A 17,866-nucleotide genomic window follows, 5' to 3' on the forward strand; every position below is an offset into this window, starting at 1 on the left:
AAAACAGGGATAGATGTGCTATGCGAATGAAAAGGGCCACTCATACGGTGTAAAAAAATCGAAATCTGTTCAGGAAGGTTTGCACACAGGAATGTGTCGTATTTCTCTTGACACTGTAGGTTCACTAACTTCTGACATACGCACACACACACACAAACGAGGCTGCTGAATCTTCATGGGTGGCACAACAGGGTAAAATGCTGTGACTTAAAACATGTGACACTTCCCAATTATAGCAAAGCACAGCACAGGACTAATCTACAGGATCTGTGGCTGCCTGAGACACACAGAAACATAAACTCGCTTTTTTTTTTTTTTTTTTGGTAACAAAGGCAACAAAATTAGATCTCCTTGATCACACACTCATGCAAAGCATGCATAACGCACACAGTACACACAATCACACGCACCCATAGAGATTTTTCTCTTTTATGTTTGTTTCCTGGCAGGTTGGAGAGTGTCTCTGCCCAGAACTGTGAAGGCAGAGTGAGGGCTGTTGGGAATGTTAATTTGGTAATTTGTTGTTTTATATAAGCAGGGCAGGGATGGTGGTGACTGTGGTGGTGCAGGAAGGGTTTTTGGGGCTGGGGGGGTGGAGGTTGTGGTGGAGAGTGAGGGTAACACTGGGTGACAAGGGCTAGCTCAGTGATGCAGATGACTCCCAACCAAGTTATTTTTCTACCAGAGAATCAGGCAAAAATACCATGACGGTCAGAGAGCAAGAAGCGCCCCATGCCCATAGAAGGTATTAAGATGTCTCTGTTACATAGCTGCCCTCCTCCTCCCTCTGTTCCCCATGTCTCTTAGTCTGTCACTCTCTCACTCCTAAATCTGGGATGGTGGCCAAGTGCCACCAAGGACACTAAGGCTAATAAATCATCCTCGTTTCAACATCTGCCCAGTCCCACAGGGCTGCCCAACGCCACCACCCCACTCCTTGTGAAGATGGGTCCTTGGCTTTATTCCTCTTTCAGCATCCCCACAAACTCCCCCTACCAACACCCTCCCCAACTTACAAAACGTCTATTGTCCCATGCCCAAGTGAAGAAGAGACCCTCTTTTCCCCTCTTTGACAAAAGCCGTCTGAAGCCAAGATGGAGACTGCCAGCCGAGATGCCTGGGACCCGGCAGGGGTCCCTCCTCTCCCCCCTTCCAATTTTCTCCCGCCCTCTGGTTCATCCATCCCTTGCTCTCACTCTCTTACTTTTAATACTCCCCTCCTGTGGGGGTCACTCACTCAACTCGCCCCCCACCCTTTTCATAGTGGTGAACTCTCAGCTTTGCATAAAGACATCAAGTGACAGCAGTGAGAGAAAACAGCCAGATTTGGCAGAAAGAGATATTCGACATGGCTGTCAGGGGCCATTCTGCATGCCTTTTGTTCCCTTGGGTGTAGTTGAAATAGATAAATAAACAGTCATAGGCTGAAAAGCCAGGATCAGAAGCTTGTTGCATTTATTCATATTGAACGGAGAAGAAAAAGAGGCAAAACCTGCTGCTGCCAATTAAGAAGAATGAGACAAAACTCAATTCACAGTGTTTAGATTTGTTTTCATGGCTGAGGCTAAAACTAAGCTATTCAGTGTCTTTCTGTAGTTTGTTCTAAAGATGGCAGTAGGTCTTTAGCATTGTGGGTGTCTCCATGTGACAGAGAAGATCTGGGAAGTTGTTTCTGGACTCATCTATTAAGAAGCGTCTCTCCACGGTTACTCACAAGGCTCCATTTGCTGTGAATGCACAGCACTTTTTCCCAGCACCTCCAACTCACCCCCAACAACGGGGAGTACCGCCCATAACTTTGCAAGAGCCAGCCTCCGGCTACATTCACTGTTCACCGTCTGCTTCGAAAGAACAAAGTCACGCAACTCTGACTCGTCAAGAAACTTTAAAGGTGATGTTTGCCAAGAGATTTAGCTCCGAAAGATGTGCTGTTTATATTAGTTTAAAATATTGCAAGATTTTAAGCCTCAAATTTAGAATTTTAGGTCAAAACAGACTAAATAGGTGAAAACTTTCATCATGTTTATACATATTTACCTTCTCGTTTTAAACAAAATGTTATGTAACAATCATTGCAAGACAGTCACTTTAGCTTAACACAACTCATTACTGAAGGAAAGTGTTTTTCATAATTATTACATCAAGAAGTAAAACATTGTTTAACAGTTTTTTGTCTAATTTTTCAGTGTTCACTGGCGGGCCTCAAACCTTAACTATGCAAATGTTTTCATTTTGCCAAAACTACTCAAGCAGGGAGGAACATTTACCAACAGGGTTCTGTGATGAATTAGTCAATTAGTGTTAGTGGCATTTTTTTGTTTCATATTTTATTCTGAATTATGTAGACGGTGGCTCTGTAATTAATGTTTTTTTTTCTTTCTTTTTTATGGTTAGGTAATTATGCATGGAAATGTTTTTGCGTGTAATTCAGAGCAATGAGTGAGTGGCATGGCTCTCAGTATGGGAATGCATCTCCACGAAAGAATCTTTAATAAATACTGTTTACTGCATTCTGGTATCCATTTTGTTGGAATATTTTTTGTTCTTTGTAATTCCCTCAACACAGCAATGGTTAGACTGTAAAAATATTTTTAAAAAATGTGTAATTTGACTTAGGCATACCTAATTTCTTTACAGTTCTTCTTTCCCCCCTGCAAAACATTTAGATTTCCAATTAGCCCCCGAGAAGAAAGGCTAACTTACCACAGCGAGCACGATTCTGATGTCTCAATCAGCTGGGTGTCAGCACTGTGAAAAGAAGTGTTCTCGTGTAGTCACACATTCTTATTGAAACACACAAGCCCATAAAAGAAGCCACACTGTTCTGAGTGTGAGGAGTGAGAACAGATCAAATCCAGCATTCCCCACAGAAGAATATATTCTTTTTGTGTCATTTTCTAAAACTTAATCCAAAACAAATAAGGAAAGTGAAGAGGGGTGTTATTGAGGCACTAGAGCAGCAGGACAGACAGCAGTTCATCAGTGGCCCCAGATTGACTCATCTGTGAGTGGACAGCCAGCCAGCTCCTCCACACAACGCCCACATTGTCCGCTGTGCCAACAAGCCAGAGCAGCGCTCCACTCCCCAGGGGGCAGCCTGAGACGAACACATTATAGATACATGTTAGCCTTGGCCCGAGTTTATGTAAACTGTGTGGAGCACTTAGCGGAAAGGAGATAGAGGAAGGAGGGAAGAAATGAGAAATGAATTGCACATGGAGGTTATTGAGAGCTATAGAAAGGATAAGCCTTTCCAACAGCTTAACCGCCTCAGAAAAGATTTTAAGACCATAAAGAGAGCAGCTGTATCATTCGTACATCTACTCAATTGAAAATTCTGCAAGCTGAGATGTAGTGTATCTGTACAAGGGGTGAGAACAGAGAGATAAAAGGAGATGGATCCTATTTTGCAAGTCAAGTTGTAAGAACCTGTCTGCTTTGTAAAGTAGTGGTTTTGGCTTTGGCTATCGTTCAGAATTAGCTCACTGGATCTTCATCATCTTCATGTTTCCTGATGGAAAACCTCACGGCTGTAGCACTATCCTTCTGTTTAATGGCCACTAGCAAGTGGCCAAACTACCTCTAGGGAGAGAGAGTCTGGCTCTCAAAACCCAAACAACTTTAGTGGCACTGTCCTGTTTCTCCTGTCTTCCCAGGCTGCTGTTAAACATACACAGTTCCCCACAAAATGTTGTCTCGGCTTCTATCTCTCCACTGTCATTAACCAGAGGCAGGCTGACTGACACTTCCCTTTCTGTGTATGTGTGCAGCCAGTCCCTCATTCTCTTAAGGCCCATCAGCTGCCACAGTCCTTATCTTGCCTAGGGCAGCCCTGTGATAACACTGTTAACAACACTAATGTGTGGTGTGAGGGAGCCACTGAAGCTACCACTGTCAGTCAGGTCAAGGGCTTTTAACAACTACTGATGCTGGACACAGCATTCTCTATATTCACATTTACTCCCAGTAATATCTTGCAATGTGTGTCGTCTTTTCTCTTTCTATAAATTCTTACTCATCATCTTACTTCTGTAACCCGTTCTCCTGTTCATTGCTTTCCAATGTTAACAATGTAGGGGAAATGGATGGATGGATGGAACTCGGCAGAACTGAGGCCTCCTTTCCCCTGTGCCTTAGGGAAAGCAGTGGTGTTATTTTAGAAATCACAATGTTAAAGATTAATGTGGTCCTGGAAGAGTGTGTCATCGTTCCTTAACTACAGGGCTGAAACGCCAAATAAAGCCGGCACTGTGTTCTGTCCCACAGCCCAAGGACAGATAAGTTTCCTCTCACCGAGCTCATCAAGCAGTCCCCTCTACTTTATCCAGTAACTCTCTACATAAGTCATCTATTACAACCACAGGGAACAAAAAAAAAGATATTTTGTAAGTAAATTGCTCCAAAATCAATTCCTTCCCTGATCTTGGTTTGTCTTTACTTTTCTTCTTTTTTGTTGTTAGATAGACTAAGGCGTGGGCGATAAATAGCATACATTCTGGCATAGCAGATATAAAAACAACACAAAAAGGGTCAAGAGGGTGTTCGCAGACATTTTCCATGCTGATTGCTCTTGTTAGATGACTAATGGAAAGTCCCAATTCCAAGCTGTGACCATGCAACTCCCTCAATAAAGTCATCTGTCATCATCCTGTGGACTGGCCAGACAGACAGACAGCTATAAACCAAGGTTCAGGGACCACAGCAGCGCATCCTATCTGTGCATATCACACTTTTGTTATTCTAACAGCCAGGAGAATGGTGATAGCTCTACATTGAAAAATAAAACTGGTATCACTGACACCAATGAAGATAATAATGATAAGCATTTTGAACAGCTGATGATGCCAGTGATAAAGACCTGTGAACTTTGAGGAGTCTCAAGTCTGAGGTGTGCAAATGGGACTTAGTATTCCCTGCTGAAGGTTTTTGCTGATAACAGAAGCGCTCGATAAGCCGGGGAACATCAATCTTAGTGACAGAGCTAGTCTCTCCTTCACACTAATAGGGTTGTAAAGGGCCTTCAACTTATATTGCTCAACTAATAAACTCATTTGTGATGAGCCCGAAGGTCAACCGAATGGATATTCACATTCACCTGCTTAATGTGAGGGGAGGGGGGGGGGGGGAGGGTTCTCTAAAATTGTGATCTTTGGCATTGAAGAAACAGTTAGTTTATTCTGTAGTTCAAAACGGAGATTACACTTTGATTGACAAGAGATATCTGTCTGATATTAAAACACTACTGTAATACACATTTTCCATACAGTGCCCGGGATAACCAGCAGTATCATATCATGACTTCTCCAACATCATTACCACACAGTCTTTTGAAGTCTGAAAACTTCCCAAACGTCAGTGATGCTTCAACTAATTGTGGGTGTTGATGGCAAAAACATCAGACAATGGCCTTTGTACAAAGGAGTGGGACTGTTACATTATCTCCATTCGATTATATCTCCTTCAAAGAGTCCTCAAGGCCAAACCATAAAGACCGATGGCAGAGGCTCCAAAGATGTAACTATATTATCTTCAAGTAGTGGTTGACAATGTTTCTAACAGCTGTTTTTAACCATACAGTATTGGTTTCATCCCAGACACAGAGACGTTGGTCTTTCAAGCATTTTAAGTAAACAGGACAGTAGTGAACCGTGTGATTACAGTGCTCTGGGACATTGTAGCCATCTAATCAATTTCATTAGCTGCATAAATCATGACAGCTTGACATTTATTGTGGAGGTGATGGGCTGATCGTGTGGACTTGGAGACAGTTCTTGTGGTGATAAATGTTGCTATCTCTTGAGAAAGAATAAATACAGCATGTGTACAGACAGAAAGAGGGCTGAAAAGAAATAAAAAAAGGACACAGCACGAGAGCACCAAAGAGACTGCTGTGCAGCAACAAATGTTTTACTGAGCAGTCAATAAGCACATAATAGTAGACAATTTATTTGCACAATGGGTGTGATCTGTTGTTCCCCAATGTTAACTCAGTTTTGCTGCTCTTCACATTTGTGTATTTTTAAGTCCGTCGCAGTGATTAATTTTGGACTGCCTGAAGTGTAGCAGTTGCGGAATTCTTTGTTATAGGAAAACCAGTGCACAAATAAGCTTGCAAGGGCAGTTAAAAAAACCATGAAACCAACCAGCAATCGTGATTTAGGGGCCATTATATGCATTTGGCAGAAAAGTTTTATTTTCTTTTTATTGCATAAATTCTATACAAAATATGTTCCTCCCTGCCACCACAGTGAAAGAAAGTATCTCCAGATAGCATCTTTGGCAGTAGCAACTGTATTAACTACTCTGGTCTTATATTTTTCCACCGTGTAAATAATCTGATTGGCCACCAAAAGAAATCACAAGGATAAACAGTGCACTAGTTACAGTCCATTTGTTATACACAAACGCTTTTTGTGTTTTATCTCTCCACATCATACTTGGACTAATACACATGCTAATAGCAACCATTAGAACTATTAGGCTGCCATTATTATTGTTGGTATTTATATCATGTATATGCTTCAGTCACTCGTAATTGCAGAACAATTATGGCTTAAAAAAGTTTTTGACTTAACTTGCTGGTGGTATTGTAGAGTGCTTTAAGGATGCCTTCACTAATATTAAACTCGTTTTTTGTTTTTTTTTTAGTTCTATTTTGTGTAATAACATGTAGTAAATAAATGTCATCAAACTTCCCTTTAAATTCTCTATAAGAAAAAAATTCTCTACTTTTAGCTTAAAAAATGCCTCCAGATGACATCACTTGGAGCAACCTTCAGTTCAGATTATGTCATCTTTTTATTCACACTATAGAGTTTGTAATCATGGTCAACCTGCTTTTCCAGAGTGCCTCCAGATGGGATCATCTGAACTTCTTATGATGAAAAACTCATCTGGGTGATGTCATCTGGAGGAGTTTCTCAGCTAGAAGCAGAGAAATATTTTAATATTGGGAAGTCACAGTAAAGTTTACAAGCATTAATGTACATTTAAACCCTAAACTAATGCCATGGAAAGTAAGTTGAAAATTGGTGAAGTTGCCCTTTAATCAATCATACGTCGCATAGACGTGTTCTTTATCCCTACAGAGAATCTGTTTCAAGACAACAAAAGTCATGTTTTATAGATGCACTTTTTAGAATGTATATGTCATTTCAGATAAGTCTTAGTTGTGCTTATTAAAACCAAAAAAACTATGATAAATGCATTTGGGCAAAAAATGCAGACTACCTACATAACAAAAAGTTTCTCATGGACGCTGTTTACTCATTTGTCAGCACATGCCACACCATTCAAATGTGTCCTACTGATCACCTACCATGTAAGCTCCACATTGTCCCTGTAAACAGAGACCTAATACAGAAGACAATTGAGAGAATGAGCACAGGCTGAAAAGCTAAGTCATAACCTCAGAGTGAACAGAAGACCTGTTGGAGGTGTCTGATAATTGTTTTGCATACCATGAATGTTACTATCTGTACAGTTTGTCAAGTGCACTAATATTTAAAAAATCATGCTACACACAAACAAAGTCACACTAATACCCTAAGCAGGAAGTTCACAGTCAGGTCTTTATTCATGTGCTCGAGAAATCTTATAAGCAAGTCACTCGCTGTGGCTTTGGCCTTCTCAGGCATCATCATCATCATCGTGTGTAAGGTCTGACCTTAGTATAAACCTTCGCAGCCACGAAGAAAGCCCCTTCTTATCCCGGGCACCGACCCATATATTCATGCACTGAGTCTCCAAGTCACTGGAGATATTTTACTTCTATGTTTGGGCTCGCATCCAGGCTCCTTCTATATCCTTCAAGTAGATATGGCACGGGATGAATTTGCAGAGGAATTCCTGACTGCTGACCCACACAAATACAAATATTAAAAAGAAAACGCTCTCTCAAACAAAAAGTATAGCTAAAATGTCTTTTCCTTTCTCCATGTCTGATCAGGCCTGTTCTTCCTGTACATATATTACACTTGAAAAAAGAGAGGAGAAGTGAAAAAGCTACCAAAACCTTTGTGTTTATGCTGAAATATGCAAACAGAATAAATATTTAGCTGGACTCCCATAAACGCTATGCAATTTACTCGCCAGTTGTCTGTCGTCACGTGACAATATCTCAGTGGCTGCTGTCCAGCAAAGCCCCTGATGCGATGAGAGATCCCCATCTCTCCCTCACTCTCTGTGTTTCCTTTTCTACCTACCTAAAGGGTTCCTGGTTTGAATTATAGATTCATATTGGCACTAGATGGAGGGACAGACAGTGTGGTCTGGTGTATGTTTCTAAATACACAAATTCAGTTTGCAAGGGGAAATGGAGATATGAAACATATGCCATTGCTGAGCTAAAAAAGCCAATATCAGATTTATGTAGTGCATATATGTAAACATTCATGTATGCACAGGCTGTATAGCCATCCCGCTCAGCTGAGGTATTTGAAATGAAAAGTATCCAAAGCATGACCTTTGATTCAATCTATATGCCCTCAAGTCAAGACCCTAAATCTTACTCCCATAACCCTCTGGTTGCTAAGAGGCAATATGTGTCATGGGATGAATAGAAGATCATTAGAAATAAGGCAATATTATTTTTCTTCCTGCTGCCATGTATTGATAAACTGCAACTTTTATCAAAATAAAGAGGGAGGATGTGATATATCATTATCTGAAAGGCATGTCACAGCAACTGCTGATGCTGTGTAGGCAATCCTCTTAGGCCAAAAGGTTGGAATATTTATTGGGCCTCAACTCCGCGGCTGTCACAACATCTGCTAGCAGAAGATGTATTGGCACACCCTTATGATTAAAAGTGATCATCTGCCCAAATGACTTGTCAATAAAGTGGAGGCCAGGCAGATAATTTATCTGTATGGCTCTGTCGATATCAAGTTCAGATTCCACGGCCTTAAAAGGATAAGGGGCCTTGGACATCAGGTGATGGATGGTCAAACAAGGCCCCCATGAAAATATGACCCTTTTAATAAATTTGCAGAATCGTGCTCTCTTACTCCTCCCCAGACCTCCCTTTGCATTCTTCACAGTCTCATTTTCATGTAAGTGAGCTTCTTTCCCAAGGTTTATTTTCTGATATAGTGCAAACCACGCCTTCTTACGTCACTTTAGACAAAAGACTTCAGCACTGCAACTGTCAGAAGTATGAATACAAATATTTGATCCACTCAGTTGTACTGAGTTTATAATGTGCGGCCTTTAGATTGCACATGTCTATGCAGGACCTGTAAATCATACAGGACATTGAAATGATGAGACAAGCCTGTCCGGGGTCAACATAAACCTTGCCAGGATATTTCACTATGGCATTCTCTTCATAAATCACACAAAGACTCAAAGGACATACAGGGTCAATGCTCATTCTGTAAATATCAGCCGTTTGTATTTGACAAGTGGCCGTGACTTTCCAGAGTCATACAATAGTTCTGAGTGTTTGCCTTCCAAATCTAATCTTTGTGCGTTAAGCTCTATCTCACCAACAGTTTTGAGTTCCGTCACAGGCCGCACCCTGCATAGCCCCATCTGGATGTAGGGTTGGGTAACAGTGTTAGCTTTAGCGTGGTGTGATAAGTGTCAAGCTTATCTGATCTATCCTTTTTCTCTTAGATAATGGCATCTCATGCATTCTGTTGGCATCAGTTTCTTTTGCTTCTGCCAATGAACTGTATAATTTTCTCACATTAAGCTTAACACCAAAATGGAGGGGGTGATAAGGAAGAAAGCGATTATGTATGTAATACGTTCTAGATCAACTAAAACAGAGAAATAGGCGGCACATGAAAAAGAAAGTTACCTATCAGCAGTCCCCTTGATATTTGCCTTGGCCAAAGAACCTTTAGTGTTGAGCTTAATAAAGTCATCATAAATATATTCTATCTTAGGGAGTCCCAGGTTCCAGGTATTTAGCAGAGCGAATTTCTGTCCTGCTTCCCTCTCCTTCTGCCCCTCTGCTCCTTCTCTCTATTTAAGCTTTGTGAGCAACCTCATTGTTGAGGCATGTTTTTAAGAAGTCATAGCTCTGGTCTTGTTTTGGGTCAGCTGTCAAGCCCCCTATCTCTGGGAAGTCCCAAAATAGCCCCATTTTACACCCTTTCAAAGGACCTGCAAAAGAAAGGACTTGGAAATGCAACCAGGCACCATTTGACTTGATGCCAAAAAGCTGATTGAATTAGACGTGTATCCTTAGTCAAACAGTCTCTAACAGATTCTGGCAGAAAAGTGTAAAAGGTTCCTTATCAGGGAGTCGAAATGATATTGAGAGAACTCAGAGAAAAACACTGAGACATGATATCCCCGCTTCTTTTTCTTCCTTTTTTGGGGCAGTTGCGTCATGTCATTGATTCTAAAGTGTTCCAATCATATTTGCCAATATCGTGGAGTCAGAGGAGTCAGATCCATTTGTTGAGATCGTGTTTGACATAATGGTTAGCTCCTATTTTAAAAGCCCCAGAAATGAGAAACAGAGCCTGCTCTTGCATTTTCCTCTTTTTTTCTTTTTTCTTTCTTGCTTTCTGACACAAATGCACTCCCTGCAGTTTATTATTCAACACGGCCCACAGTGAAAGACCGCTTCCTCTCTCATCTGAACGTCAAAAAGATCAGTAACTAGTCCAGGCCATTGCCAGCACAATGAAATCCTGTCAACATGCCAAGAAGCTGCAAAAGTTCCCAATAAATGCGAAGCAAAACTTTGCGTTTGTGGCTTTCTTGGTGTGGCTCTTGCAGCCAATGGATTGTCAGTCAGAATCCTGGTTCAAAAAACCCTGAGGTTTGTTTGCTGCTGGTTCTTTTTGGAAACTTGTGGCTTTGTGACATCCGTAGCCATCCATTGGGCCGTGTTGCTGTATTGCCTCATATTATCCAGAGTTGAGGAGAATTGTTTTTGGCAACAAAATGCTAACATTTTCCTACAGTACAAACCTCCAAGTGGGGGCCTCTTCTTCTCCTTGCGCCTGATGAGCAAGCTTTGTAAGGTCGTCCTCTAGTTACTATGGCTACTACCCAACCTTCTCATTGGTGAATTGCATGACTTAAAGATTACTGTATGTGTCAATCTATTAAAAATTTACCTTAACTTTTCATGCAGAACCACTATATGTTTTATGGCCACCTACAGAAAAATCACTCAAGATATTTTGTTTTAACATAAAATAAGTTGTGGAAATAAGCTGAGCAGGATTTTGCTCTGTCAAAAGTTTTAGACTGTGATAGGTCTTGCTAAAACAACAAGGCAGTTCACTCACAGAGTGTCTCTCCCTATGTCATGTTTTCTTTTGTCCATTTTTCATCACAGCGTGTCACCGTTAATGGTGCTAAAGTGGTGCTGAAAAACTCCTAACTTTGTCCAATAACAAAAGCTGTGCTATGAAACACTAATAATGTTGCCACCCCCCCCCCCCCCCCCCACCCCTAGTGTGAAAGCACACACCACAGACATGGCAAGATACTCTCACACACAGAAATGCACATATTTAGTCCTATCCCTAATGAGGGTCTGGACAGCTCTTGGTGGAAGGATTCTGCAGGTGGCTGCACTTTCATCAAGCCACGACTGGATTTGTTTATGTTTGAGGTCATATGGGCCAGAGAGAGAAGTTTGTGTGCCCAGACTCACACTTAAACACACTTTCTAATTACCCTTGATTCAGTGTTTTCTCTTTTCCATAAGACATATTGACATGTCAGCATTCAGTAGGCTAGATACAGAACAAATGGACAATTTTACCTCTCTCTGTGTAGTGGAAAATCTATCCCTCTCAGCATAGGCCAGTCTCTATTTGGACCTGTCTCACCAACCCAGAGTAAAAGTCACTTTGAGATGATGGTGACACGTGCAATAAATCATAGCACCGCCAGTCATTGGCCAATCACACTTTCCTTCCCTAATTAATAGCTTATTTATTTGCTTGGCGGGGTCCTACTGCAAGGTTAGGCTATTCTGTGCAACTGATTTGTGTGTGTGCGTGTGTGTGCCTGCGTGTGTGTGTACATTCCTGCATGTGTTTGTCTGGTATGTGTGTCTGTGTGTATATAAGTGTGTGTTTTCAGTGTAACAATAATGAAAGAGTGTCTCCACCTGCTTTGTCTTACGGCTATTGTCAGCATTGCACAACCTCTTGGGTTTCATCTCTGGAAACATTGTTTACCACCAGATCTTTTGAATCTCCTTTAAAAAAATAACCTAATTTGATCACTTTTCAACAGACAAACAATTTGGATTATAATTGCATATAATCTAAAGCCAACAAGCTTTATAGTTAGCATTTTCCTGTCAGTCTGCTCAGTATTTCTGGACCCAAAATTGAGGTTTGGATTATAGGAAGCCCACATAGTCCCGACCCCCCACCTCAAGCCGAAAGACATTAAGGTATCAGTGAAACCACTCATGTCTGCTTGCATGTATTCTACAGTTTTAGGTTACTCTTGCACAATTTGATACACAGACATATTTACACTTGGCATGTAGCGGAACAGAGAAGAGGAAAATTGTCCTATAGCTGTTGAATGCCTGGTAGCATTTTAGACAACCCAGCCAAGCTGTTGGTTTTGTAAACTGTTGCAGCTGGTCTTGTGCATTAGAGGAAAAGGGAATACACTTTCTCTCTCTCTCTCTACGATCTGTTTTATTATCTGCATATTCCATTGCCTTGCTTAAAATTCACAAGCATATTAACCTTCATTTTACACAATTTGCATCCTGAAACTGCTTAATTGTTACGTAGCAAAGATGTTGCATTAAAGAGTTATATTGTGTATTTCATTTCATAACATCAGCATATACAATACATACTGTATACTGTATATACCCTCACATGATTCTGCAAGTTATCTATTTTTAAAGTCAACTATGCAAACATCAAAATTAAATATCAAAGGCAAAGACATTTATCTATTTTAATAACATTTCTTTAAGTTTTTTTTATTTAAATTTAATTTTATTTTACCCTAATGCACCTCTTATTAACATGAACACATTAATTTGAAAATCATGATGACTCGCTACAAAATTCTAAGACTTTTTGGATTTTATTATTATTATTATTAATTGGAACATCGTGGACATGTGTTGATGAGATTTGATAAAACACTGCAGGTCACTACATCCTATTTTCAAATAAGGACAGTTACAGTTAAGTGAAACGGTGAGACAAATTGAATTGTCCATGAGGGAGACTGCATCTCTTGTTGGAGATGACGTGTTTACTGCTGCGCTGTTATAACTGAGTTCAGGAAAAGGATGCTTCGGTAAAGCTTTAGATGATAGTTAAATAGGCTGAGAACATTGTTGTAAGTATCTGTGGTGTAATTGCTCCCATTTGGTGGGGCTGAAAAACAGGTCCCTTGACAGCTTAATGTAGGAAACCATGGTGAATGGTACATCAGTGTACAGATGGCCCATCTGGTTCACTGTTAGTGAGAGGAGAGAAAGAGTTGACTTCTGTATGCTATGTTTTAGATAGTAGTTTTCTGTTTTACTGAGGAGTAAACTGTCTCACAGATAAACTTATCTTGAAGGAATTCTACACTTTCATTCATTCAGTTCATTGAAACTCCCTATGAAATAAGTCTTTGTATAGAACGGTGCAAAACAGAAGTTGTTGTATACCAAAATTGAAAGAATAGCTTTGCAGTTTCCAGAGTAGATTCCACAGCGGATAAATGTCTCTCTCCCTATCACGGTGGGCCACATTGGTTAGGAAACACAAACTTTAATATGTCAGCTCTAATATAAAGGCAGCCAGTCTTGTCACCACACCCACAGCACACCTACTGTTAAAGGGCAGATGGGGAGGATAGGGAACAGGAAAAAGGAGGCTCAGATATGCCGTGTGTCTGTGCTTGAGGAAGTTTTATAGACCTAATTCCACGTAAACTCAGTTAAGTACCACACCGATCTCCTACCCCACCTAAAAGTGCTCTGAAAACAGTCTCCATCTCTTTGATCTTAAGTTGCCATCAATGGGCTTCAGAGAAGGAGAGAAAGAGACAGACAGACGGAGAGAGACTCTGTGTTGCCATTATATGTGAAATGCCCCTCATTGCAGCAGAGCAGCTCCATCTCTTCATCATTCCCCCACTTCCTTCATTTCCTCTGGCAGACACTGGGAGCATTCTACCACCCATCTGCCCCCAGTAAATATTGCTTGAAGGCCTAATTATACACACACTTACACACACATACACAGACACAGTCTCAGCGAAATTTCCTGCAACGCTGAAGCGGAGAATTAACGTCAAATCTGTGGGGCATTCATTCATCATAGTGTGTGTGTATGTAGTGTTATGTTTGCTTCTGTGTGTGTTTTTGTGACCTCTCAGTCCATTATGATATCCCTCTGGTCACATTTGTAGCCCACAGCACTCATGTCATCAAGTAGTGATGGCCACAGCCCATGGCAGAGGCCTCGTGAAGCATGGGAATCAATATTCTCTTGTAATGATTTAATAAACAGATTTTCCTCTCAACTAAATTCAGCTTTGGCTTGACTACTATTATTTTTTCTAAATCTTTGATTAACACTGTGGATTTTGCTACTATTATGAACTTAAAAAGACATATGTATGTGTGTGTATATATATATATATATACACACACACACACACACACACACACACACATACATATATATATATATATATATATATATATATATATATATATATATATATATATATATATATAATTATATATTTGTGCTTTTGTTTTTCTCTGCAGATGATGAATGACCACGAAGAAGCATCACATGACAGCTGTATCAAAAAGGTAATATAGTTAATAATATAGTAAAGGTCATTTTGTCTGTTTGTACTAGTTATAGTAACAAATCCTGGCTCCGTACCCTCTTTTATCTATCTCTTCTAACCTGGTGTACCTATACGTCAAACGAATCAAAGCCCTTGATGGGATGAATCTACATCTATTCATTTGTGTGTCTATATTCAGGAACTTACCATGATTTTGCTTAGATATTTTAGGTCTGCTTAAGCACATACAGCAAAGTGTATTTAATGTCCCACCTGAACCCCAGTTGCAGTTTTACCTCATAAAAATGTATGTCTGACTCTGTGCTTTTATCTATGCCCTTTTTTTTAAATACCTGTGCACATTAACAAAATACAAAATACATTAGTAACACATTTACTGAGCTTTCATCATAAGCTTTAGCAGAGCATATATGTGATGCATGTGACTTGAAAAGAAATCTTGTTGTTTTTACACTGGATTCATGGTTGTTTATTAGTAGTTTCACTAAGTCCTAAAATATGCTTTTCAAAGAAGACAATGATCTACAATCTAGATAACCTTTCCTTCACTCAGACAAAAGCACTGACACTCACGCACACACTGTGACCGACACGTCCTATTGACCAGTCACTGACCACTTTATGAGGTGATAAATTTATTGAAGAGGCTGGGCAGTTTGTTTTTACAGCCAGTGTCAGCAGGTCAAGACAGGACAGCGTGAGAGTTCATGTCCATCTAATGGTCCATGAAGGAACAATGGCTGCAGCAAAGTTGACATTGTTTCTAGGAATGACTGAAGCCATGCAGGCATAAATCCAAGTCAATGCTATGGCAGCTAAAACCTAAATCGGTTGTTGAAAATGGGACAATGGTAAATGACGAGTTTTTATTTGTTTGTTTGGTTTGTTTTTTGTTTCGTTTTTTCTAGTTGTGCGCTTTAGAGGGACAGTCTATCTGCAGTATGGCACCAGCATTTCAAATATTACAGTACTGTTTTCATTTTTTTTTATTTGCAGTACAATAACAATCAGTATGAGATGTGTAAAATATGTTCATTTATTTGGAATTTTAATAATGTTAGTTGACAAATTATAATTATTATCTTGATTTGATATCATAGTAGTGGTTAGCTGAATATGTAGCTCTTGTTTTTATGTGCAATAGATTTGACTATAAAAAAAAAAAAAAGGATCTGAAATTTCAAATTAGTCTCCAACGTTTGTATGTTCCCTATGTCTTATTTTTCAGAACAGGATGGTCAAAACATCAGGAGAAGAACTCATAGTGGACTGCGTTTACTCTCAAAATCCATCACCCTTAATAGAAGCAGTTTTTAAGATGAGAAAGAACCAAAATGCAACACATTTTATCAAAAATCCCTTTTAGGGTAATTTATGATTATGGCCCATGTGGTCTTTAAAAAAACAAAATCACTTATATGTTCTTATTTGCATTTCAGGTCAAGGGTCCTATTTCGGTACCCTCTGTGAACAAGCAGGCATGCAAATCACCAACTACTTGGTTGATTTAAAATCCTACATTAGTCAATGAGCTTATTTTAAGAGTTGACCACAGGTGGTTTGGGCCGTTCCCTGTTTCCCACATGTTCATACAATGTGGAAAAAAACTAGATGGTTTTGTAAACTACCTAACCACCTTCCACATGAGAGTTGCCCATGCATTTGACTCTGCGCACATACATGCACACACACAAACACAGACATGTATACATAACCATACATACACACAAACAAATAGGGGCATAAAGTTGTAATACACAAAGTCAAACGGATGTTAGAACACAGACACACTGTATACTTACCTACAGTACGTAAAATCCAAACACACATACGTATATACACACACTAGCCGCATCTCATTATGCAGAGTGTGAGTTGCGGTGGGCCCTCATCGGGCGGTGGCAGACCACATGCCTGTTATGAATATGAGCAAAATTATGCATGAGCCATTCCTTATGACATGACTCATTCATCCACATCAATCAGCCACACACAAACAGCGTATGGGCACACACACACAGACGCACAAATGCATGTGCACACATTAACTTCTCCAGCATCTACCATGTCATTTCTATCGCTATGGTTGATTAAGGCAGAATGTTAATTGAGTTGCAGCTCGGGAATAAAATAGTTCACTGCTGAAAGGTGTGTGTGCTTGTGTGTGTGTGGGTGTGTGAGTACATGCACATTTGTGTATTATGAGTTCTTATTTGGTGATATATTTTACAGTTAAAACAATCTGTTATAGTTACATGTGTGTGTGTATATGTGTATATATGTATTTATATATTTGAAAGATAAAGTGTAGTAAACTACAGTTTAATTTAAAATAGACAGGCTGCACAAAACAGGCAGAAAACATAGTGAATATTTGAAACAAGATGTATAAACACTTGAACACAGAAAGACGGCTTCTTTTGGTCTTTGTTTTAGTTTGTTTAAATTCAGGAAGCACTGACATAGGTGTCTGATAAGTAATGTCATAATGTATACCACACTCTCATACAAACCCCATGTTAGATTTAAGAACATTTAGTGGGGTTCAATGCTAAACCACCAGAATTTACTAGAGACTGTTTAGAGAGGGTTGGACAGATGAACATTGCTCTACACTAATGCTGAAGCACGCTTAGAATGAAAAAGCAAGAGAAATTATTATAAGAGCCAGATTACACTACTAGTATGGTGAATAATTATGTTAATTTTAGGGCAGTTCTATGTAAAAGCATAATAATGATATTTTTATAGAGAACACTTCAAACGACAAAGCAACAAGCAGAAAACATGTTCCAGTAATGCAAAATAAAAGAGCTACTCAACTAGACGAGGCTGCTATGTGATTTTTAAGGTAATGTTTTTAGTACTCTTGCAGTTATTTTAGCATTAATTTTAAACAGCTCCTCACTATTTCTGTCCATTGTCCAATCATGCAGCGCTGTGTCTTGCCACACGTTTGATTCACACCCCGCTGTAGGATGAAATATTAGCAATGCCTTAGACAGGCCTGTGGCAGACAGCTGCGTGAGTTCTTGCACATATCTAGATATTGGTTGGAGCTGATAAGCAGAATCAAAGTTCAATTTTT

At 39.8% G+C, this 17,866-nt stretch overlaps 1 protein-coding gene across 11 annotated transcripts in view; it reads left to right on the plus strand.

The window, feature by feature from the left end:
• The window catches only part of prdm16 (PR domain containing 16), a 169,535-nt gene that overhangs the window by 73,842 nt on the left and 77,827 nt on the right, over window positions 1-17,866 (plus strand). For 7 of the 11 annotated variants that reach the window (XM_067528519.1, XM_067528529.1, XM_067528520.1 and 4 more), the window contains exon 3: window positions 14,729-14,776. The exons of the other annotated variants lie outside the window; for them this stretch is intronic. In XM_067528519.1, the coding sequence (XP_067384620.1) occupies window positions 14,729-14,776 (48 nt within the window). The remainder of the gene's footprint in view (window positions 1-14,728; window positions 14,777-17,866) is intronic. 11 annotated transcript variants of the gene reach the window in all.

The sequence above is a fragment of the Channa argus genome, chromosome 13, assembly GCF_033026475.1.
Source record: "Channa argus isolate prfri chromosome 13, Channa argus male v1.0, whole genome shotgun sequence".
NCBI classification, from domain to species: Eukaryota; Metazoa; Chordata; class Actinopteri; order Anabantiformes; family Channidae; genus Channa; species Channa argus.